At 43.1% G+C, this 24086-nt stretch overlaps 1 protein-coding gene across 1 annotated transcript in view; it reads right to left on the reverse strand.

Moving 5' to 3' along the window:
* The window catches only part of LOC137436513 (glutamate receptor-interacting protein 2), a 535867-nt gene that overhangs the window by 500954 nt on the left and 10827 nt on the right, over nucleotides 1-24086 (reverse strand). Inside the window, exons 3-5 of the mRNA XM_068130374.2 lie at nucleotides 18112-18247; nucleotides 11477-11622; nucleotides 10383-10460 (exon numbers count right to left, since the gene is read on the reverse strand). Coding sequence (XP_067986475.2) covers nucleotides 10383-10460; nucleotides 11477-11622; nucleotides 18112-18247 — 360 coding nt within the window. The remainder of the gene's footprint in view (nucleotides 1-10382; nucleotides 10461-11476; nucleotides 11623-18111; nucleotides 18248-24086) is intronic.

Below are 24086 nucleotides of genomic sequence, written 5' to 3' on the forward strand. Positions count from 1 at the left end.
ACCTGTCCTTACCCTATAAAGAAGAATGATTTTATGGAAATGGCTCCACATATCTGTTAGTACATATACCAGAATCGGTGTAATGGTTAGAGTGTCTGGTATGAATCTGGGAGGTCGGTGGCTTGAACCCCGGCCGAGTTGTACCAAAAACTTTAAAATGTTACGTGCCGCCTCCTTGCTTGACACCGCAATTAAAAGGATAGAGCACGGACAAACAACCATAGGTTGGCAACCATTACACAGGATTGCTGGGCTTTATGGCCTCTTGAGGTGAAGTTCCTTGGAAGGGAACGCTTATTTTTTTATTATTTTTTATTTTTTTATTATCAGCAGGTTAGAGTTATTGTATTTACATCAGTTTCACTGAATGACGGATCTTTTCCCTTGTGAGTTTTGGTGTGCATTGCAACTCTTATTACAAGGGAGTTGAGTTCTTATTCGTGTCAATCTCACTGATACAGTATAATGTTATAGTATAAACGGTGCTTGAGTGCTTAAGCCACAACCAAGCAGCTTAAGCACTCAAGCACGCAATCTATTCAAAACCATTCATAAGGAACAGCTGGCTTGGCAAGCGCTAGCTAGCAGCTTGTTACCTAAACACACTACAGATATAATGTGCATACTGGATTAGGTATAATTATTGATGAAAGGGGAGACTTTACAATCACCATTTGACATTATAAAATAGATATCAACACCACCAGTGGTGGCACATAAAGCAAACATGCAATTTAAATGACCAGCACAATATTTAAAGGAGACCTTTAAGCACACTTACAAACTAGATTGTATTTATAAAATACTTACCCCACGCAGTCTAGAGGACTTAATGTGAACCATCTCTTCTGTTTTTTTTTTTTAATAGAGGTGCAAATTTGTAATTAAATCTATCTGCACTTCTGGGATAAACTGTACAAATTATACTTTGAAAAGTCTGCTGTGGAGTATATTAATAAAGCCTTTAGGAAGCAGCTTTTATTCTCGTTCTCGAATGTTATCATAACTACCAAGGCTAATAAAGACATCAGTATAAATCGCTAACGTATAAATCGGGAGATCGTTAAAATGCCAAATTGTACTTCTTCAATATTTTTCACCAGCCGAGCACAATAAAGGTTGAGGCGATTACAATGATTCTAATTTTTATGATATATAATTTATAATTTAAATATGCATGATATCAAATGGTCATGAAACATGTGGTGAGGTTTCAATTTCCTCCATTGAACGGTTTTCGGTGTACGCTCCTAACAAAATGCAGACACGTACGTGACAATTGCTTAACCCCGCTTTTTGCTTCGTGCGCACGGGGGTAATGAAATCAACACTCGGTAGAGAGCATACCTCCACCAGGCTGAACAGTTCATGTTTTGTATCCCACCGATAGACCAGATCTGGATTCGGACCTGAACCAAAATCTAATCGGCTTGTTCTTGTTGTCTAACAAACTCATTCACCTCGTTTTGTTACAAGCCGTCCACAACTTTTTTAAAATATCATGCTATATATCGTTTTTGGCCTCATTTCTCATTGTGAAGAAATCACTTAAAAATATGAAAAATTCCGGTATCCGGATCGAGATTCTGATCTTCACCAAAGTGTAATCAATTAGTCCGTGTCACATATCCAACCAGTCCACCAAGTTCCGTCCGAATCCATGCACAAATTTTTGAGATATCTTGTTCACAGACAGACAGACAGACAGACAGACAGACAGACAGACAGGGGTAAAAACATAACCTGTATCCACCTTCAGTGGAAGCCTCGTGTTGGCTTAACGGTTAAGGTGGCTGGCTTGAGATCTTAGGGTCCTGAGTTTGAGCTCCGTCAGGTCGTTAAATTAACACGAGGTGGGTTGATTCAGCCTGTCATCCCTCTGAGGTCGGCAAAATGAGCACCAGCTTACAATGAGGGCGGGGGGCTGGGGGGGGGGGCACTGCATCAGTGGAACAGCCATGCCCCCAGAAAATGATGCAGCCAAGCAGCCACAGGCTGCTTACAATGATGGGGGGGGGGGGGGGGGGACACTGCATCAGTGGAACAGCCATGCCCCCAGAAAATGATGCTGCCAAGCAGCCACAGGCTGCTTACAATGATGGGGGGGGGGGGGGGTGGGGACACTGCATCAGTGGAACAGCCATGCCCCCAGAAAATGATGCTGCCAAGCAGCCACAGGCTGCTCACAATGAGGGGGGGGGGGGGTACTGCATCAGTGGAACAGCCATGCCCCCAGAAAATGATGCAGCCAAGCTGCCACAGGCTGCTTACAATGAGGGGGGGGGGGGGGGGCACTGCATCAGTGGAAAAGCCATGCCCCCAGAAAATGATGCAGCCAGGCAGCCACAGGCTGCATACAAACCACCGCTACCTTCAGTACTGGAGGTAACCACCTTTAGGTGGAGTGGAGGTAACAGGTGGAGGTAACAAAAGAATTACATTATCCAAATATTAAATGCTTTTTGGAGTGATTACTTTATTGGAAAGGTTCCAAGCGATGGTACAACGTAATTATAAAACAAGTGAAGAAACAATGAAAATATTATGTGAAAAAAGAAAAGTTGTAAGCATTTTTGAATGCTTGCATTTTTGAAAAGTTGCAAGCTATCACACCGAATGAAACAGAGGCGCCGAATAAATTTTTGAAATAAATTCTTTAAAATAATATATATATATATATATATATACACATGTATTTCTTCTTCTAAACGAAACGGCACAGGATTTTTAGACACAATATCATGAAACAAACGCCTTGGGTAACAACCGTCCAACATACATGCTTCTGCAGCTCACGAACGATCAGCAGCTTAAAATCTCAACACCTTGTCAGCAGCGACAAGCTCAGCAGATTAATTTCTGCATTTTCTATCTCAGCGCCAGTGCTTCCATTAAAGGGTATGACAAGGTTTACACTCGCTCTGAGCTGTCTAACCTGGGTTTGAATCTCAACCTAGCTATAAACCGTCCTCCGGCTGTTTCGCGGCCACGTGATTCATCATTGTGATGACGCGTCCCTCGGATGGACGTTAAACTGCTGTCCCATCTGCTGGCATTTGTTTGGGGACCGTTGAAGATCCCAAGAGTAAGCGAGCTATCGCCGGCACCATAAACAAATTATAAATTCCTGCCCTAATTTAGTGGAACGTCAGAGGCCTGGCCAGCCAGCTCGTGAAGGACTTGGGCAAAGCCCACCCCCAGCCAAACCCACAAGAACGTGGGAATCATTGTGACCATAACGAAGCAGAAAATGAAGACGAATGAGAGGAAGAGGCATGTTGGGGTTTACCGGCATCTCCCCTAAACAAGCAAGAGTTATTGAAACACTAATAAAAGCCCATCAAATATGATGGGTTGCAACAGTTTATTCGATGGTGCAGCCTTGTGAGCGAGCCAAAGTCTGAAGCCTCGGCCTAGTGTCAGGTATGCTTATATTTTTATTTATTAGACATCCTATGGACGCAAATGCACACTCGTTTTGTTCTGCGCACTTTGCACATAATGTGCAGTGAATTTCACCTCCCTGCGCCTTCTATTTATTGTTATTTTTTAAAAACAAAAAAACATTTCTGTACACCACCCTTGAGGCTTTGTTTGCACGCCACCGTCTACATTTCCAATAGAAGATACATAATTATTCCTTTATGGAAAATGTTTTTCGAATTTGTTTTGTTCTCATAAATAGACCACGTAGTGAACACACCTTTGAGTTAAAAGATTGGCCTTTAAAACCTATGAAGGGGGACAGACATCTGTACAAACACACAAACTGGTATTGTGTTTTATATGGTAGATGGAACTGCTTATGTATGGATACTAGAATTGAGAATTCCTTAATGTATAGGCTATTGCAAGAACAAGTGATGGCGATAACAAACCCGACAACAGATTTCTCAAAGAAAGTTAAATGAAACACTCCAAGGTAATGTTGCAGATGATGCGTCATCGCCGACGCCTCCGCTCCAGCCAATCGGAGCCGGGGGCAGTTTTTTTTTTTTTGGTATACAAGATCGAGGCTCGTGAAAGAGCTAACATTAATCACACAAAAAGTCAAACTGACACAAAAAACACAAAATAAGGGGAGCGGTAGACGAGATGGGGAGAGAAGGGGAAGGACACAAACACAACATTTGAGAGCAGGGACATCGAGAGAACTGTGGGAGGGAGAGGGCTTGGGGGGGGGGGGGGTGGGAGAGGTATAAAACATATGGACACTGCAAGGACTTCCATGAAAGAAGTTGGAATTTCAAAAAAGTGGATCTGGGGTGAATTAGCGGGGGTAGAAAAGATCAAGGTTTTGGATGGGGGAAGATAAGAGATGGTGGTGAACAGATGAACAGCTGTTGACTCAGTGGTGACTCAGTGGTGACAGAGTCAACCAATGGGCATTCAGAACACCAATGACGTCATGACTGAAGAACCAATCGGTGTCGCGGTTACTTAGACATGCTTATAAATGCACTAGTTCTCATCTCTTTCAGTCTCTTTGCTGTGAATCGCCTTGAAGAGTAGAGCACGAAAAGCTTCAGGTTTATTACTCCCGCGAGGGAGTAATGCATTCGATCGTGTCCGTCCATGTGTGTGTTTGTGTGTTCGTGTGGGTGAACAAGATATCTGGAAAAGTTCTGAACGGATGAAAGTTGGTGGGATGATTGCCCTTGGGATAAGGAAGAATTGATTAGTTTTTGGTGAAGCTCAGGATATTATTCCGGATCCAGGAATTTTTTGAAGGATTTTTTACCATTGGAAGATCGGGCTCAGCAGCGGCCACACACGGCGGGAGTATGCGCTCTACTGAGTGGCGTTCTAGTTGAAGAATGTCGTGTTTGTTTTCTTGTATATTTATAGTTCTGTAGTACGAAACATCTATTTATTCTTCGATTTCCTTCTTTCCCACATTCCCCTCTTTTTAAAGGCAGCATCACAGAATAACATTTGGTTACAGCTATTTAACCTCGGGCTATGAATGGGGCCTTCTGTGAATTTATGCAAAGGAAAACAAAGAAATGCTATTGCTTGTGAGGAAAAAAACAAAACTATACACTGGTGCGAGCTAAAAAGCACCAAAATGGAAGTGGCGCCACTCACACTCAATCTCCTGGGGTGGGGAAAATTGATATATGCTCTCTGCAGGCTTGGAGCACACTTCAAATAAAGTGAGCTTCAAGGGAGGCTTTCACGTTTCACCTACATGTTCCCCCAGCCTCTTATTCAAGCTCTAGGGCTGACAACAAGATAGGATAAATGACTTCCATGATTGTGGGACCTGCGCGTATTTTTTATGCCTCCGCCCCCGAAGGTGGCCGGAGGCATTATGTTTTCGGGTTGTCGGTCCGTCCGTCCGGACGGGCTAAAACGTGGTTTTCTCGACAACCATATGTCCGAATGAGACGAAACTTTCAGGGTCGGAGTGACACCTATGCAGAATGTTTTAATGATAATTGTGATGGCATAGGTCACGTGGTATGGCAGCCATCTTGGATTAAAAGCAAGATCTCTTATCTTCCCCCATCCAAAACCTTGATCTTTTCTACCCCCGCTAATTTCACCCCAATTCCACTTTTTTGAAATACCAACTTCTGTCCTGGAAGTCCTTGGTGTCCTTGTGTTTTATACTTCTCCCTCCCCACGCCTCCTCCCCCCGAGCCCTCTCCCTTCCACACATCTCCCTGCTCTCAAATGTTGTGTTTGTGTGCTTCCCCTTCTCTCCCCATCTTGTCTTCCGCTCCCTCTTTTTATATATTTTGTTTGTCTGGTTGATTTGCTTGTGAAGTAAATGTTAGCTCTTTCACGAGCCTCGATTCAGGATACAAAACAAAAAAAAAATTTATTAATTAAAAAATTATTTCTCGGAAACCGCTGAATGGAAAAATTTGAAACTTGGCACATTGTGAAGTACTCCCAATGGGGAACAAAAGCATGATAATAATGGCATCATAGGTGAAGTGGTATACTAGCCAAAAATGTTTTAATCGAATTCCTTATCCTAAAAATCTAAAATTGCATGGACATGATCTATGACCCATTTGTATTGAAATATTAAATTTATGACATCATATGTCAGATGGTTTGGCAGCCATATTGGAGTTAACCTAAAACCTTTAAAAAACATCTTCTTCCAAACCACCAAATCGATTGACTCGAAACTTTACGTGTGTCATTGACTAGGCATGGCGATTAAAAGATGATTACGAAAACATCATTGGTCATATGGTGTGGTGGCCATATTGGATTGAAGGAAAATATTAAATAATTATATCTCTGAAACTGCTTACCCTATCGATGCCAAATTTTACAAATATAATCTAGCACCATTGTTGCATGTAATTTGAAAATGATGATGTCGTAGGTCACGTGGTTTGGCAGCCATCTTCGATAGAAAAACGAACCTTATCCGATCAACGTGAAACTTCACAGCCTTGATGCCCTACCCATACATATGCAGAGTATACATTTTTAAGGTCATATGTCATGTGGTATGGCAGCCATATTAGCTTGAAAGCCAACATTTAAAAAAATCCCTTATCTGAAACTGCTTCACCGATCGATGTGAAACCTGTCATGGCTGGTGAAAATGTGATACTTGAAAACAGCTGAAGGGATTTAGTTCGAACTTGTTTATTTTTAGGACAGTGAACGAGGGCATCTACCCGTTGTGGGACTATGCGGAGGCATATTGGCGACACGGTTGCATTGTTCTAGTTTATTTATTATATGAGTTCCCTTACAACTAAATAAAATTCAGGAGGCCATAAGGCCTATGCAACATGTGCAATGTCTGCCAACCTGTGGTTGTATGTCTGTGCTCGATCCTTTGCCAAAGCAAGGAAGCAGCATGTAACATTTTAAAAGTCTTTGGTGTGACTCGGCCGAGTTGCGAACCTCTGCCTTCCCAGATTCGGAGCGGACGCTGTGACGGTTATGCCACCGAACCTGGTTGAAACTGCGTCATTCCATCTCAGTAGCCGTGTACACCATGAACTAGACTACGTGACAACATCAAGCCACACTTATTCACATCAGCACTGACCGACGTGTCACTGCACAGCATCACCCATTCAAACCATGTTGACATCTTCAAACTGTATAGGTCTATCTTCATCTTCACAAAGTGTTCGCATAATTATATATCTTTCCATATACACCTGTTAATGCTGCCATGCGATGGGAAGCAGATGCTAAGGTATTATTTTGTTTCTTCTTCTAGATTCTAGAAACATAGGAAAAGGAACAACAACACCAAAGTAAGAATACAAAGATTAAAACCAGAAAGCATCCCAAAAATGCAAAGCTTTTGTACTGGACGTACTAAACTTCGCGAAAACAACAGCTAAAAAAGAAAAAAAGGGGGGGGCAATGCCCGTAGGCTCACCTGGTAGAACCAGGGTACCACTGGTAGGTGTGGATGACCCACAAAATATATAACAGAGAAGAAAGTAAATACCTGTTTTGGGGGGCAAACCCCTGATATTTTAATGCCCTGAACAAACTTAATAGTACATCATGGGTGATAAAGGTTGTGGTTAAGTTTCATCGAAATTGTGTTTGTAGTTTCAGAGAAGAAAGCACAAACCTATTTTGGTGGGTGAAGACCACCCGTAGACCCATTACCCTGATTTTTAGCTTATCTGGAATTTAAATTCCAGGTAAAGTTTTGTCATCGTGCACTGTCCGTCAGTCATATTTTGGACTTTTCCGGCCAAACCATTGGACCGAACCGGCTGAAATTTGGCAGCAAGGTTCCGCTCCTGACTGGTAACGGGGATTGCAAAGCTCTTTCCACTCACATGACCATAAGTGTGTCAAAATGACCGACTTAGTAAATTCTCTCAAAAACCTTTTTCTCCAGATCCACCAGTCAGAATGCTACCAAATTTGGGTTACAACATCAGGCCAGGGCCCAGATAAGCTATAGGTCCAGTGGTCCCATTCTTTTTTTTAATTCCGTGAACAAACTTTAGTCCATCACGGGTGATGAAGGTTGTGGATAGGTTTAATCAAAATTGTGTGTGTAGTTTCGGAAGAGAGCAAATTCCTATTTTGGAGGGGTCAACCCCCCCCCCCCCCCCCCCTGCAGACCCGCTTAGACCCTGATGTTTTTTAATGCCGTGAACAAACTTCGGTACATCACGGGGGTTGAAGCTTGTGGCCAAATTTCATCAAAATCGTGTGTTTGGTTCAAGCGATAATGACTGACGTGTTTACAGACTGACAGACTTACTTAAGGACACTGCTCAATCGCATAAGCTCACACTAATAAGTCCAGTGACCTAAAAACATGTAAATTTTATTCATTAGTGTTCTCCAAACTTTATTATAATAGTGCAAACGTATATGGTTATGTCGTTAATGTCGTTATGTTTATATGCGAGGAAAACTTCTTCTTCTTCAAATTAAATTGACACCTTCTTAATTACGTTTAGACTGCTGAGACCCCTTAGACCTTTGACGACCCTTTAATTCTCCCAAGACCCTTAAGACCACCAAGAACCCTGAAGACCCAAAACACCTTGAAGACCCCAAAGATCCTTAAAGACCCTGAAGACCCAAAAGACACAAAATACCCTGAAGCCCTAAAACACCCAGAAGACCCGGAAGACCCAAAATACCCTGAAGACCCAAATGGTCCCGAAGACCCAAAATCACCTGAAGACCCAAAAGACCCCAAAGACCCAAAAGGTACCAAAATGGTCAAAGATGCCTCTCCCTCTGAAACGACGTGTGTTGAGGCGCGCGGAGCGCACCGAGTCACGCTAGTTCTTAAAATAAGAATGTGTTGAAAATATGACAAAGTCTCAAATGGTAAAAATCTTATGGCCTGGGGACACACACACACACACACACACACACACACACACACACACACACACACACACACACACACACACATCTCGTTTTTTCATTTCTGTTCCTCACAATTCTATCCCTCTCTTTCATTCACATATACACACACACACACACACACACACACACACACACACACACACACACACACACACATCTCGTTTTTTCATTTCTGTTCCTCACAATTCTATCCCTCTCTTTCATTCACATATACACACACACACACACACACACACACACACACACACACACACACACACACACACACACACACATCTCGTTTTTTCATTTCTGTTCCTCACAATTCTATCCCTCTCTTTCATTCACATACACACACACACACACACACACACACACACACACACACACACACACACACACACACACACACACACACACACACACACACACACTTAATTAATTGTACAGTATCGGTTGTTCCTAAACTTAAATAATTTAAAGTATTGTTGTAAATGATGTTAATTTTACAACATCCCATATTCAACTTTATTTAAATTGTAAACCTCAAAACATAGTTCCTCTACCTAAAGCAAGAGCCTTAACCTGTAAGCAATTGACTCGTTTCCCAACTGCATGGATCATCAGCTGGGCACCGTTCCTCCTCAAGGTTTCGATCCTTTCAGGACACACACACACACACACACACACACACACACACACACACACACACACACACACACACACACACACACACACACACACACACGTCTCCCGCTGCGTGGGGGACGTTTTGAGATTAAGCATTGCTCCAGATGTGGAATTGATAACGACAATGTAAGTAAGCAAGTTATTACCTCTGCCACCGAAGGTGGATGGAGGTTATGTTTTCACCCCTGTCTGTCTGTCTGTTTGTATAGATCTATCAGCAAGATATCTCAAAAAGTTTTTTTTACGAGAATTTTTTTTTTTTTTTCGAGTGATTCTTCACCATTGACAGATCGGTTGAAAAGCGATAAATAACATGATATATATATATTTTTAAATGCTATGGACGATTTATGACTAAACTTGGTGGACGAGTTGGTTAGGTGATAAGAACAAGCCGATCAGATTTTGGTTCAGGTCCGAATCCAGATCCGGTCTATCAGTGGGATACAAAACATGAAGTGTTCAGCCTGGCGGAGGTTTGCTCTCTCCCGAGTGCCGTTCTAGTTGTACCAAGTAAAGGTTGGTGAGAGTACGTTCACCGCAATGGGAAATGAGTTGTGGCTGCCATTTCATGCCATTTCAAGCCATTCGTCAAAGCAAACGCTCTTCTCACACCTTCCACTTACACAAAATGTCCGCCACATCTCATTTCCATTGCTGTAAACATACTCTAACCAAGTTCGCGTTGATATAATCCATTGTTATGTCCTCCAACACAGACCAACATTAGCCTTCACATCGACTAGGTCGGTCACTGGTAGTCTGTTGTCTCTGAAAACGACAAGGTTAGTCACTTTACCCCCGACAGCCACTGCATGTTGTTAAGTACAAATGTCACACCGAGTGATGAATGCATTTTCCCTTCATACCTCTGAGAATGAACCCAAAGCTGTTGACTTCCTTTTGCAGGGAAACCTCCAGAGTTTTGGTAATGGTGTTACCATCAGCTGCCAACACAGACGGGCATTGTTGATAACTGAAAATATGTGGGTGCGAGTTTTGTCACACGAAACGGGGACAAGACCGATCAATAATAGTACGTGTGTTCCACGAGGGAAATAAATATGGAATGAAGATGCTGTAAAAGAAAATGAATTGGGGTGTGCAGGGAAGCAAGACGGAAGTCGAGGTGGTGGGAGACGGGTCGTAGTACGGCAGATAGGTGCAGGAATTGTGCCTTTGACGATACAAGCGTGGCATTTGGCACACAGTCGGAGTATGTCCGAAGAAAGATATTTGGCTATAGGGCCATCGCAGATTTGTCCTTTTTTGAAAAATGGCCGCCATTGTTGTCACAGGACAAATCTGCGATGGCCCTATAGCCAAATATCTTCCTTAGGGCATACTCTAACTGTGTGCCAACTCTCGTGCTTGTATCACCAAAGGCGCAATTCTCCCAAATATTTCACCTATCTGCCGTACTAAAAATTGGGCGCCATTTTTATTGGACACATCTGTGATGACTCTAATAGTCAGAATATTTAACTGTGTACCAAATACCATGCTTGTATGATTCAAACAGCAGTTTATACAAATTAATATACCATATACCACATACCATAATATACCATATACCATAATATACCATATAAATGGCGGCCATTTTAAAAACATTGTTGTCACAGGACAAATATATGATAACCCTATAGATAGGGGTCTTTAATTATGTGCCAAATGTCAAGCTTGTATGACTACAACAACAGTTTATACACAGTAATGTACCAAATATATGCAAAATAACAAGCAATGGAGGCCATTTTGAAAAATGGCCGCCATTGTTGTCACAGGACAAATCTGCGATGGCCCTATAGCCAAATATCTTCCATAAGGCATACTCCAACTGTGTGCCAACTCTCGTGCTTGTATCATCAAAGTCACAATTCTCCCAAATATTTCACCTATCTGTCGTACTAGTCGGAAAGGGGTGCTGGGATGATGACGGGAAGGGATGGCACAAACTCACGTAGTGCAGGTAACAAGTACTCCACATCAAGCACGGCACGCTTGCCCACATTGCTAAGAAGGCTCACGATCTCATCATGCTGAAGCCTGGAGAGTCTGATTCCGTTGACGCCTCGTAAGAGATCTCCAATACACAACTCATCACTCCTGGAGTGAACAATAAAGTGAAAGTGAAGTACTCAACGTATAGTCGGGTTCACTATGTTAACAAATATAATTATTTCGTTCAAAATTTTGGGAGATTAGCAAACCTGTACATTTTTGGAATCATCAGAGCATGGAGAATCCGAAAATCAATGTTGCCATTTGCAGACACCTGCATGGCCGCCATTTTGGATTTCCAAAATGGCCGCCATAAAATAAATATTTTGCGCGATCTCGGCTTCTAGTCAACCTAGAGACTTAATTAAATATGCTAATCCTATGTTTTCTGGGTCAAGGAATCCAATAAAGGCCTCAAAATAGTGCTCAGGATTATAGAAAAGCAACAAACAAAGGTAATTGAAAACCATTGTCTTTATATTTGTGATATAACTGTATTACATAATACATGACCGCAATAGCAAGTCCTTTGAAGTTATAGGTTGTTATAGGAAGTTATAGGTAGTATCAGATTGAACTACAAGTCCTATACACAGGATCTACTAGGTCTATACCGTTCAGGAATATGCTTTTACAGATCTTCATCATTGTCCTGAGGGCCATTTTCGCAAAGGTGTCTACGCAAATGTAAACATTAATTTTTGGATTCCTCATGCTCTGAATATTCCAAAAATGTATAGTTTTGCTAATCTCCAAAAAATTTGAACGAAAAAAACATAGTGAACCTGACTAGTGCCGTGCATGTACATCCTGATGCTGTCGAATATATATTGACACGTAAGACTATGATATAGGAGAAAAAGTCCCGAGTCAAATTCCTGGAAAAGAACACGTTATCTAAAAATGGAAATAGAAAATGCAGGAAATGTATTGAAATTAATACCTTGTTTGAAGACCGACTTTTCAATGTCGTGAGGTAGTGTAGTACTTGAAATTGCTTCATGTCAAGATAAGATAATGACAAACTTCTACTTGAACTTCCAAGGGTCCGCTGACACAATCTCGCAGAATTGGGCTTAATGTTTTGGAGGATCCCAAATAACAGTCATTGAAAAGCAAGGCCCTCAAAATCATTGGGATCTCCCGCAACGAAGCTGAGTGTCCAGGCCTGTTCGTCTCACATCGCAGACAGGTTTGTGTCCACTTTGATATTCTACCGCCTCCTTTTTGGTCTTGCACTCCCTACCCGCCTTGGCACTTTCCCTTCCAGATTTCTGCAGATCACACGTTGTCTTCCAGAAAGCCTTTTCTTGATAAACTCGCAAAATCCAGACTGGCTGCTCACCTCCACTCATTTGTTCCTCTTCTCTCTCGCCTGTTGAACCAACCTCCCTAGTCTGTTCAATTCCATTCTTCCCTCCAGAGCTTTTTGCCTACGACCATACCACCCTGAATACGCCTGATCTCGTCCTCCAGAGCTTCAAGACAGCTGTCCACCACTACCTAAAGTACCCCCATCCATACTCATGGTGTAATCTACACCCAAAATACCCCATTCCCAAGCACTGCCTTTTTCCAGGCTATTGTGACTTCTCCGTCACCTCTTTTCGTGTTAGTTGCCGGTTGGTTTCTTGCACCCTTCCACTCTGCTCTAGCACTTCCATGAGCCTCGACCATGTATACAAAAACCCATCAATTATACTGATTAAATGTGTCAAACAGTGCAACATTTGATTCAAAAAAGAAGAGGGGAGGGTGGGAACACCTAATCAGCTCTATTTCACCATTATGTGGTACAACATGGACTCTCTCGGAAACAGCATCTGGTATATTGCAATGGAGAACGTAGTTAGTTTATTTGGGTTTTCTCCATCATTCCTCACCATTCATCCTCAATCCTACACTTTTCTTGCTCCTCTCAACCACCCCTTGATTGGTAACGCTAATAAATTTTGGAGCTCAGCATTTTATTGTTTGAGTTTCTCTGTATTCCCTTTTTCAGTTTATTCTCTCCATTAAAAGGTCCGCAATTTCTCCAGGCGGTAACACCCTAGCTTCTACATTTGATTGCGTTTGATCCTGGGGTAAAATGAGTTTTGATGCTTATCGAGCGGTGTGTGATGTTTCTCTAAAGTGGGAGCCGTTCTCAGGGGGTCGGGATTGTACAATTGACCACCAACCCCCACATTGGTGAAATAGAGCAAATTGTGTGCTGCCTTCCTCCTTTTTGAGAAGGCTGGTGTTGGCTTAGCGGTTAGGGTGCAGGCTTGGGATCGTAGGATACTGAGATCTAAATCCCGGTCGATCGCTGAATCTAACACCAGGGAGGTTGACTCAGCCTGTCATCCTTCTAAGGACGGAAATTGAGTACCAGCTTGCTGGAATGAATGATCCCGGTGTTTACCCCAATTTAGAATAGGTACACTGTATCCCTGTGCATTGTAAGAGGCGACTCAAGGTTTGGCATCAGGAAGACCATCCGGACATAAAACATTGCCTCAAACAGGGAACCATGATTGTCATGGGGCCTGCAAGGCTAACCCCCGCTCTAGCAGGGAATATGGCCTTAAAACGATCATTCATTCATTCTTCCTTTTTGAGCCCAATCTTGTGCAGAGGGTATTTGTCTGCCTTCTGAAATGCTTTCTGGCCATTTTATTCATTTTCTGAGTCAAAACTCAAATCGTTCACAAACGCACCCAGTGATAAGTCTCTTTCACGACCACTAACATCAGAAAACAACATTACCAACAAACATTAGCAATCAGAAATCAGCAAACATTACCGCTTTTCACAAAAATGTGCAAAAACAGATCCTTGCAACTACAGACCAATCAGCCTGCTCCCAATTATCAGGAGTCACGGAATCCATCATTGCTTCGGATATCAAACCCTTCCTCTTCTCCAATGGCTTGATATCTGATCATCAATTTGGTTTCAGACCAGGTCACTCTACTCTGGACATGCTGCTTCTGCTGTCTCAACAATGGATGGAGGTCCTCAATGCCAAAAGGGAAATTAGAGCTGTCTCTCTTGACATATCATGTGCCTTCGATACGGTCTGGCACCCGCCCTGCTCACCAACTCTCCTCCTATGGTATCCATGGAAATCTCCACGCATGGCTCGATGACTTTCTCTCCTGTCGTACTCAACATGTGAATGGAATTCACATATTCAGCTTTGCATGGCTCTAAATGGAATTCACATGCCTCTAAATGGTATTCTCTCATCCCCTCTTCGTGTCCATGCTGGAGTTACTCAAGGCAGTGTTCTTGGCCTGGTGCTATTTTGGTCTTCATTAATGATCTCTCCGACTCTGGAAAATCCTCTCTATCTTTTTGCTAATGACCCCACCCTATGCCGTTCCATATCTCAACCCGCAGATAGGCAGACAGCAGCCTCTTCACTATCTGCAGACCTGGACAGAATCACAAACTGGTCAAACAAGTGGAACATGTCTTTAAATCCTGAAAAATCTCACACTCTCACTATGTCTCTTCAAAAACACTTTCTGGCCAACCCTCCCAGTTACTTTCTCAATCTGCCATGAATTTTCCTGGGAAAACCACATTTCCAAGCTGGTCTCCAATGCCAGTCACCGACTGGGCATCCTCCGTCGTGCGAAGTCCTTCCTTGACACACCTGAGCTCCTCCACATACAAGGCTTTCATCCGCAGCTTGATGGAATACTGCTCTCCCCTCTGGGCTGGTGCTCCTGCCTCACACCGAGCTCGGCTTCACGCTGTTGAAACCAAAGCTTTCAGAATCATTGGAATCTCCCACGATTAAGCTAACTCTGAGGGCCTTTCACTGACTCACCACAGGCAGGTGGGTGGTCTTTCTGTCCTCTACCGACTCCTATCCAGCCTTGCTTCCCCAGCTCTGTCTGTGCTCTTTCTTCAAATATTCCTACAGGTCACACAAGATCTGCCAGCAACCCTCTTCTGGTGAAACTGCCAAAATCAAGACTCTCTGCTCACCTTCACTCTTTCATTCCTCTTTTCCCCCACCTGTGGAAGAAACTCCCTCACTCTCTTCAATCCCACTTCTCCCCCCAGGTCTTTAAAACAGCTGTTCACCACCATCTCTTATCTTCCCCCATCCAAAACCTTGATCTTTTATACCCCCGTTAACTCACACCAGATCCACTGCTTTGAAATACCGACTTCTTTCCTGGAAGTCCCAGCAGTGTCCATGTGCTTTGTACCTCTCCCACCCCCCTATCATCAATTTGAATTTGTTGCCACCCATCTAGAGATTTTATATATATATATAAACTACTCCATTCACAGTTGCTATTCTGATAGATTACACATACACCACATTATGTCACAACATGGACGATCACATTATGCTACAGATGTGCAGAAATGGCAGACTCTGCGTGGATCACTTTGAAAACTTATATGAGTATCCGTGTTGGTTTTTGGTAATTCCTCACTAAGTTGATCCAAATATTATCAAGAAAAATGTGCATTCACTTTTTCGTTAAAAAAAATTTTTCAAGCCGGGATGGGGAGCTGAGTCGAGAGGGGGGAGGAGCTAACCACCTCCTGCCCCACCAGCCTCACTAAAGTTTTATCCCTTCCCTGAAACGAACCTTACTCCTCCATCATCCAAAGCTACTTCCCATTCTCTCCACACTCTTCTAACCTCCTTTATCGCTCCTAACATCTTACCTCTCTCTTGTTTCTTTCATTGAAAATTTTCTGATTTTAGTACCTACATGTGCTCCTCGTGAATGATGGCCGCCCTGATTGCAGGGCCTTAAAGAGGTAAGAATTAAGTGCGGGGTAGCCTAACACCATTGTCATGAATAATACGCAAAGAGCTGTATGGTAAATTCAACACCAATTTGCATTTTCATTAAACACTGCAGCACTGTCAAGGACCCGCTCAGCATTGTAATTACCGTATAATTTAAGTGCAGAAGACATTGAACTATAGTTCCAGTCAAAGCATTTCCTCAAGGTCATCTTATAGTCAATATTGTCTCGTGCTCCTAGCATTAGTCCTCTTTCGTGACCCGACACACTACCATACCAATTATGTTGATAATGTATTGTCGTGTGTTGTTCGGAACTTCTGAAAACCATTCGTTACACTAATTTTACAGATTTTTTTCTCTCCTAGCTCCGATGTGAACATGGCATGTTGTTAGAAAGGTGACAATTGCTGCTTTACCAAGCAAGCTTGCGCATGCGCAAGATTGGAGGTCAAGTTTTTTCGAAGCTGCCCCGTGCGCTCACGTTTGCGAACTTAAGTAATTTTTCACAATTGTGTTTTTGTCGAGACTGTATCTATCTTTCGGTGTGTGTACTTATAGTGTGTCTTTACGGAAATTTTCGGTGTTAATTTTTCATACATGTATACTAAATCGTCGGTTAATTCGTGTCGCGTATTCTGAGGCCTAGTCTGCCTGCAACCCTCTTATGGTTAAACTGCCAAAATCAAGACTTTCTGCTCACCTTCACTCCTTCATTCCTCTCTTCTCCTGCCTCTGGAACAAACTCCCTCACTCTCTTCAATCCCACTCCACCCCCCAGGTCTTTAAAACAGCTGTTCACCACCATCTCTTATCTTCCCCCATCCAAAACCTTGATCTTTTCTACCCCCGCTAATTTCACCCCAAATCCTACACTTTTTTGAAATACCAACTTCTGTCCTGGAAGTCCTTGGTCTCCTTGTGTTTGACACCTCTCCCCCCCCCCCCCTTCCCACGCCTCCATTCCCCCAGGCCCTCTCCCTCCCGTGCTTCTCCCTGCTCTCAGGTGTTGTGTTTGTGTGCTTCCCCTTCTCTCCCCATCTTGTCTTCCGCTCCCTCTTTTTATATACTTTGTTTGTCTGGTTGATTTGTTTGTGAAATAAATGTTAGCTCTTTCACGAGCCTCGATTCAGTATACAAAAAAAGAAGAAAAAAAGCACTACCACCAGACGGTGAACACTACCAAACAGTAAGTACCAAAGGAAATTTAAAAATATATTAACTACGATGCTGTTGTAGCAGTTGGGTGTCATCCTAGAGCTGAGAAATCATACTGCTGCCTTATCACGATGTCTTCTTCCCCTTCACCACCTGAAAGAACATCCCAAAGAAGCGCAAGTAGAGCTTGAAAACACTACTTGAATCGTTGCCTTGATACCCCCTTCCTCACCTAGGTTTCAGCAGTAACTCAAGTCAGGTGTAGTTGTTTTATGCAGGGGGACGACTGATTGAAAGAGAGAATGTGATGGTTTTTCACATTATGCTTTCCATCACAAGCTCAATACATCATGCTCATTTTACTGCTGTGAAGTTATGACAAACACGGTACTGTACACCAAAAGTCAAGATTTTGGTCCTAGATAGTGATATAAGGCTCATATACATAACCTACATAACTTACACTTAAGACAAATTCATTAGGAGATTATGGACACAAAAAAGTGGAGAGGACAATTGAAGCTGAGGTCCCAGCACAAGATAAGTGATCAGATGGGAAGACAAATGGCCAATCTAGAGAGATAGACAGATAGAGGGAGAGGGTGAGAGATAGAGAATGATAAATCTGAAAAAAAGGAAAGAAATGGTGACCGTGTTACATGTTTCTTACCTGCTAGCCACGCCACCTGGTCGCAGGTTGGACACCCAAGCCAAAGATTCTTTGTCTGCTCCTCCAGATATGCTCAAGCCCAGGGATGAAGCCTCCTTCTTTAACAGTTCCACGGTCACTCTTCCCTTGCATTCCTCTGGGGGCGATGAGGTGCAACCACAGTGTATGAGGGAAAACTCGTGGGGCTAGTAAATTGCAAAGTCAGGCAAGACTCATTTTATCTTTGTTAATTGGAGAGCATCTGCCTTGGGGTTCATCCTGCCGCATTGATGTTGGAGATGAAAGATGAAATCTGTTTCACAAACACCTCCCATCTTTCTGCCACCACCCCCAATACTGCACACACCATCCCTCCCTATTACTGAAAATACTACCTCAAACGACACAGTGTAATCCACAAGTGTTTGAAAAGTAGTTTGTTTCAAGTGAAGTCAACAGCAGATGAATACATGAAAGTGCCAATACTGTCATCAAATACATTTTTATGATGCGACATACCATTAATACCACGTTGTGTACCCAACAAACTCATCAATTAATGGCTTACAGGTGAGCTTACATGTTCAAATAGCAAAAAAAAAAATGAACCAAATCTTCATACAATTGTGACGCAAGAAACCTGTGAAAGAACGAGGTGTCTTTAAAGGTTATTTTTAGTCACATCTGTCACGAATTGCACATGTTTGAGGTTTTTATGAGCAGTGAATACAACTTACCATATATCAGTTGATTTGCATACATTTTAGGTCGTCTATGATGAAATCAAGAAGAGCTGTTAAAGCCATAACAATGTCCTTCAGTCAGGTCAGTCAGTCCTTCCGGCAAATGGGTCCATTAGCATTTAAAAAAAAAAGAAATTACTACCCCTCCGAGGCAGCTCAGCTCAACCGATCATTTTGAAACTCTGCATGATGATTCATGACGTCAATGCGTGAAAACGAATGGAGCTTTAAAAAAAAAAATTCCATCCAGGTGGTGAGATAATTAGCTAATTTAGACCTTTTTTGACCCTTTGACATTTACATCTTTTAGACCCCTTTTGACCTGTTTGACCCAAACTACTTTTAGAACATACCCTTTTGAAATTTAGACCCCTTTTGTCATGTATGTTTGAAGTGCCTGCAATTGAGAAGCAACTACATGGTTGTTGTTGTTGGTTGTTGTTGTTGGTTGTCCCGAGGGACCCAGAAAAATAAACAGAATTCCGCCGTGGACCGGATGGCCTAACATTGGAGTCCTGCTTATGTTACAGGCGTGTTTTTCGCCAAATGACTGGGAAGGTCATCACGCAGGGGGATCACGTAGTCATCACGCAGGGGAATCACGTGGTCATCACTAAGGGGGAGCTCACTGCAACACAATGACACGATCTGATTATCGGCATCTCGCTCACACTGGTGAACTCCGTCAATCAGCCAAGGTATTGTGTACCTACTCTAATCACAGGATAAAACCTGCCGTAGCCATGGATCTTCCTGTTCAGTACCGTGGCAAGAAAGTCTCCACAACGTTTGAAGTGGTTGCTCTCCCACAGGAAAACATAATATCCGGAGATACAGCTGAAGTTCTGGGTCTGATCATCAGACTTGATTCCGTTGGAACTGAGGTGGACTCCGGTAACGTTCTTACTGAGCTGAAGGGGTATCCGGATCGAGTGTGAATGACTGGAACTCTGCCAGGAATGTATAAAATAAAGTGCAATCTGGTGCGAAGGGAGTAAGTAGTACACGCTTCGCGGCGACAACCAGCTTCACTCTTGCCACATTAAAACCCGACTGGAGGAGATGGAATCCGATGAATACATTGCCAAAGTTAATGAACCAACTGAATGGGTCAGCTCAATGGTGGGTTCTCTTAGAAATGACAAACTGAGAATCTGTCTTGATCCGTCTGATCTGAACGAGGTCATCAAGAGGGAGCACCATCCCATGCACACTGTTGAGGTCATTGCAAGTATACTTAATGCCAAGGTGTTCTTAGTGCTTGATGCAAAGTCAGGATTCCTACAAATCAAACGGGACAAGGAAGCATCTTATCTGACATGTTTCAATACACTATTTGGTAGGTATCGGTGGCTTCGTCTTCCCTTTGGATTGAAATGTGCACCTGAAAATTTTCAGAGGACGATGGACCAGATGATTGAAGGCATTGATGGAGCATTTGCAATCATGGATGACATTCTTGTAGCTGATCCAAACGTGGAGTTGCATGATCGAATCCTGAAAAAGGTCATCGAGAGAGCAACAAATTACAATCTGAAGTTGAATCTGCAGAAGTGTAAAATCCACCAGTCATGGGTAGAGTACGTAGGACATGTACTGTCTGCTGATGGATTATCTCCCGATCCGGCCAAAGTAGAGGCAGTTCACAGTATGCCGATTCCGACCGATAAGGAAGCTGTGAGACGGTTTGTAGGATTTATCACATATCTGTCAGTTCACTGGTAAATTGAGTACCAGTTCACTGGTAATTCCCTGTTTGTCGTAAAAAGGCGACAAAAAGGGTTGGCGGCAGGAAGGGCATCCGGCCGTAAAACATTGCTTCAAAAATGGGACCAAAAACAACAACAACCACGGTCCCCGAAAAAGGCCAACCCCCGCTTGCGGGGGAAAATGGCCTCTAAAGGTGGTTTTTTTTTTGGTTTTTTTTTTGTCAAAGTTCATCCCTCGTTTGAGTGACGAGTTAGATCCACTCCAAGAGCTGTTGAAATAGGACATTGAATATCATTGGCAACCAGCTCAAGCGTGGGCATTTGAGAGACTGAAGGAACTTTGCTGTCATCCGCCTGTTCTTGCATACTACGACGTCAACAAACCAGTCGAGATCCACTGTGATGCTAGCCGAAGTGGACTTGGTGCAGTTCTCAACCAGGACAACCGACCCATTGCATACAGTTCCAGGACTCTCACAGAGACGGAGACACTGTATGCACAAATAGAGAATGAGATGCTGTCCAGTGTCCATAGTCCATGCCTGCAAGAAGTTTCACTGTTATATATTTGGGAAAACGGTCATCGTCTACAATGACCATAAGCCTCTGGAAATTATTGCCAGGAAGCCATTGCTATCCGCTCCGATGAGACTACAGAGCATGCTACTACAATTGCAATGGTATGATCTCAACATTCGGTACAGAAGAGGGGAGGACATGCAGCTTCCAGACACCCTTTCTAGAGCCTATCTGCCAGATACTTGTTCGGAACTGGACCACTTGGAGCATATTTCAATGTTGGACTTTCTATCTATCTCTGACGAGAGGTATGCGGATCTTCAAAAAGCTACTCAATCAGAACTCACTCAGTTACAGTGCATGATTCTTGACCGATGGCCAGACACCAGGCAAGGTGTATCACCCTGTCTTTGACCATACTGGGATTCCCGGAGTGAGGTTTCAGTTACGAATGGCATCCTATACAAAGGCATGCGAATTGTCGTCCCACCTACTCTGAGACCCCGCATGCTGAGCCTGATTCACAAATCACATCTCGCAATAGTCAAGTGTAAGCAACAAGCTAGGGGGGTTCCATACTGGCCCTCCATGAATGCGGACATAGAGCAAACTGTTCAGAACTGTTCCAAATGTGCAGAATATCACAATCGCCTGTCTGCTGAGCCCCTGAAACCAACTCCTACACCAGATCTACCTTGGAGTGAAATTGGGACAGATCTGTTCCAGTTTGATGCTAAGACATACCTGATAACGGTTGACTATTACTCCAGATTCATTGAGGTGGTTGAAATGAAGGATTTATGCTGTAGTACAACTCTTGAGCGACTGAAAGCACAGTTCAGTCGACATGGTCTACCGGAGACTCTACGGAGTGATAATGGGACTATGTACAACTAACAACTTGTGAGAAAATTCTGCAAAGATCATGGAATCATTCTTAGAACTTCTAGTCCCAGATATCCACGTTCAAATGGAGAAGTCGAGAGGGCTGTACAAACTGTTAAACGACTCTTGCGAAAATCTACAGACAAGCACCTGGTCTTGCTGGATTATCGGACAACACCATTGGAAGGTATTCACCTATCGCCGGTTCAACTACTGATGGGAAGATGTCCGAGGAATACCCTTCCTCTTCTGCCTACGGCTTACGACCGTGATGCTGTGAAAAGACACTTCGACAGAGATAAAGCGAAATAGAAGTTCTACCATGATCTCGTCACATGCTCAAAGATCTTCCACCATTAGAGCCGAATGATGAAGTTAGAATGGAGCCTCCTACGGGTTCCAAACGGTGGATACCAGGTGTGATTGTGAAGCAGCATTCCGAGCCACGTTCGTACATTGTTCGGTCCAGATAAACGGGTGATGCTTGTCGCCGTAACCGTCGACATTTACGTAAGAGCACCAGTGTAGCCAATGAGGGTGCTGCCCTCGGTCTGTCTTTCGTTGATACTGATAACGCTACCAGTGAGGTCCATGATGGCTCAAGCTGTTTGTCAGACTTGAAGCCTCCAGCTTGTGATACTGCACCTTCTGTATATCTGGAAGAGCCTGGCAGAGCAGTCCCCCAGCCAGTGTCTACATCTCGCTCAGTTACCCCATGCATAACTCGGACACAAAAGTGGTCGTATCAGTCGTCGACCAGACAGACTCGGTTTGTAGTGAACTGTAAATATTGTCTTTACCAATATTGGATGTTTGCTAACACTGTGTTGGATTTGATTTGTTGCAATGTAATGTGCATTTACGAGTTTGATCTGTTGTTTATGGTTTTGGACTAAGTTGGACTTTGCAAGCGATCTCTGCTTCTACTTTTCTTACTGCATTGGTTTGCATCTGTACTATTTGCTCGTGTAAAAATAACTTGGTCACTGCACTTTTCCATCTTGAGGGGAAAGATGTAATGTATGTTTGAAGTGCGTGCAACTGAGAAGCAACTACATGGTTGTTGTTGTTGGTTGTTGTTGTTGGTTGTCCCGAGGGACCCAGAAAAATAAACAGACTTCCGGCACGGACAGGATGGCCTAACATTGGAGTCCTGCTTATGTTACACCTTTGATCCCACAGACCTTGAGACACCTTATGACTCTTTAAACCCATGTATACCCTTTGGACGTTTAGACAGTTTAAACTCTTTGACTCCTTTGGACATTTGCATCCTTTAGACCCCTTTAGACCTGTTATATCCTAACTACTTTTTTAGGATAGCCTTTAGACCTTTTAAGACGTTTAGTCCTTTTTAGACCCATTAGGAACGAGAGGGGTTTAAGGGTCCTTTCACTGAACAAAATGAATGGACCATTTTTCATCAATTCAGAACCAGCTCATACTCCATAGCTTTCACTGCACAAATACCATCCTATTATGAGGCCATTCAGCCTCCACGTGCCTATAATTTTCCATTGAATCAAACTGAAAATCAATGTTATCACCAAATGGACCTCAACTACGTCCGCCCTCCATTGTGAGAGGAGCGTCTGTCCCACTTGGGACTATTCATTGTATTTACTGCTAGTTTTGTCACAAGCTGTAATTGAACAAACCATCACTGATAACATCACCTGCATGTTACACAATGGGGTTTTCATTACCTGGGAATTATATTTTCCTTTAATAGCTTAAAAGCGGTTATATTTAGACCGAAGAGAAGATGTATTTATTTTCGTTGCTGCATCACAATAAAACAGGACTGTAGCCTACTAGTTTTTGGACCATCTATTTTACCTGATCAATGCATTATGATCAAATCATGAACCATGCTTTATACAGGAGCGTTGGCTTTGCTGAAACAGTTACTATAGATTGGGTTTTACAATCCTGGATGGGTGGGTCACCATTCCGACACAGGAATTTCGGGATGGAATGTGTAATTTGTTATAGCTCGCCTACTTTTAGTGAAGGACACCCTGGGATCTTTAACGTCCATCCGAGGGAGGGCACACACAACACATTGATGAATCACTCCACCCGTGCAAGACCAGGATGACAGTTTATAGCTGGGTCGGGATTCGAACCCAGGCTAGAT

This window comes from Myxine glutinosa, chromosome 11 (genome assembly GCF_964187855.1).
Source record: "Myxine glutinosa chromosome 11, kmMyxGlut1.1, whole genome shotgun sequence".
NCBI lineage: Eukaryota > Metazoa > Chordata > Myxini > Myxiniformes > Myxinidae > Myxine > Myxine glutinosa.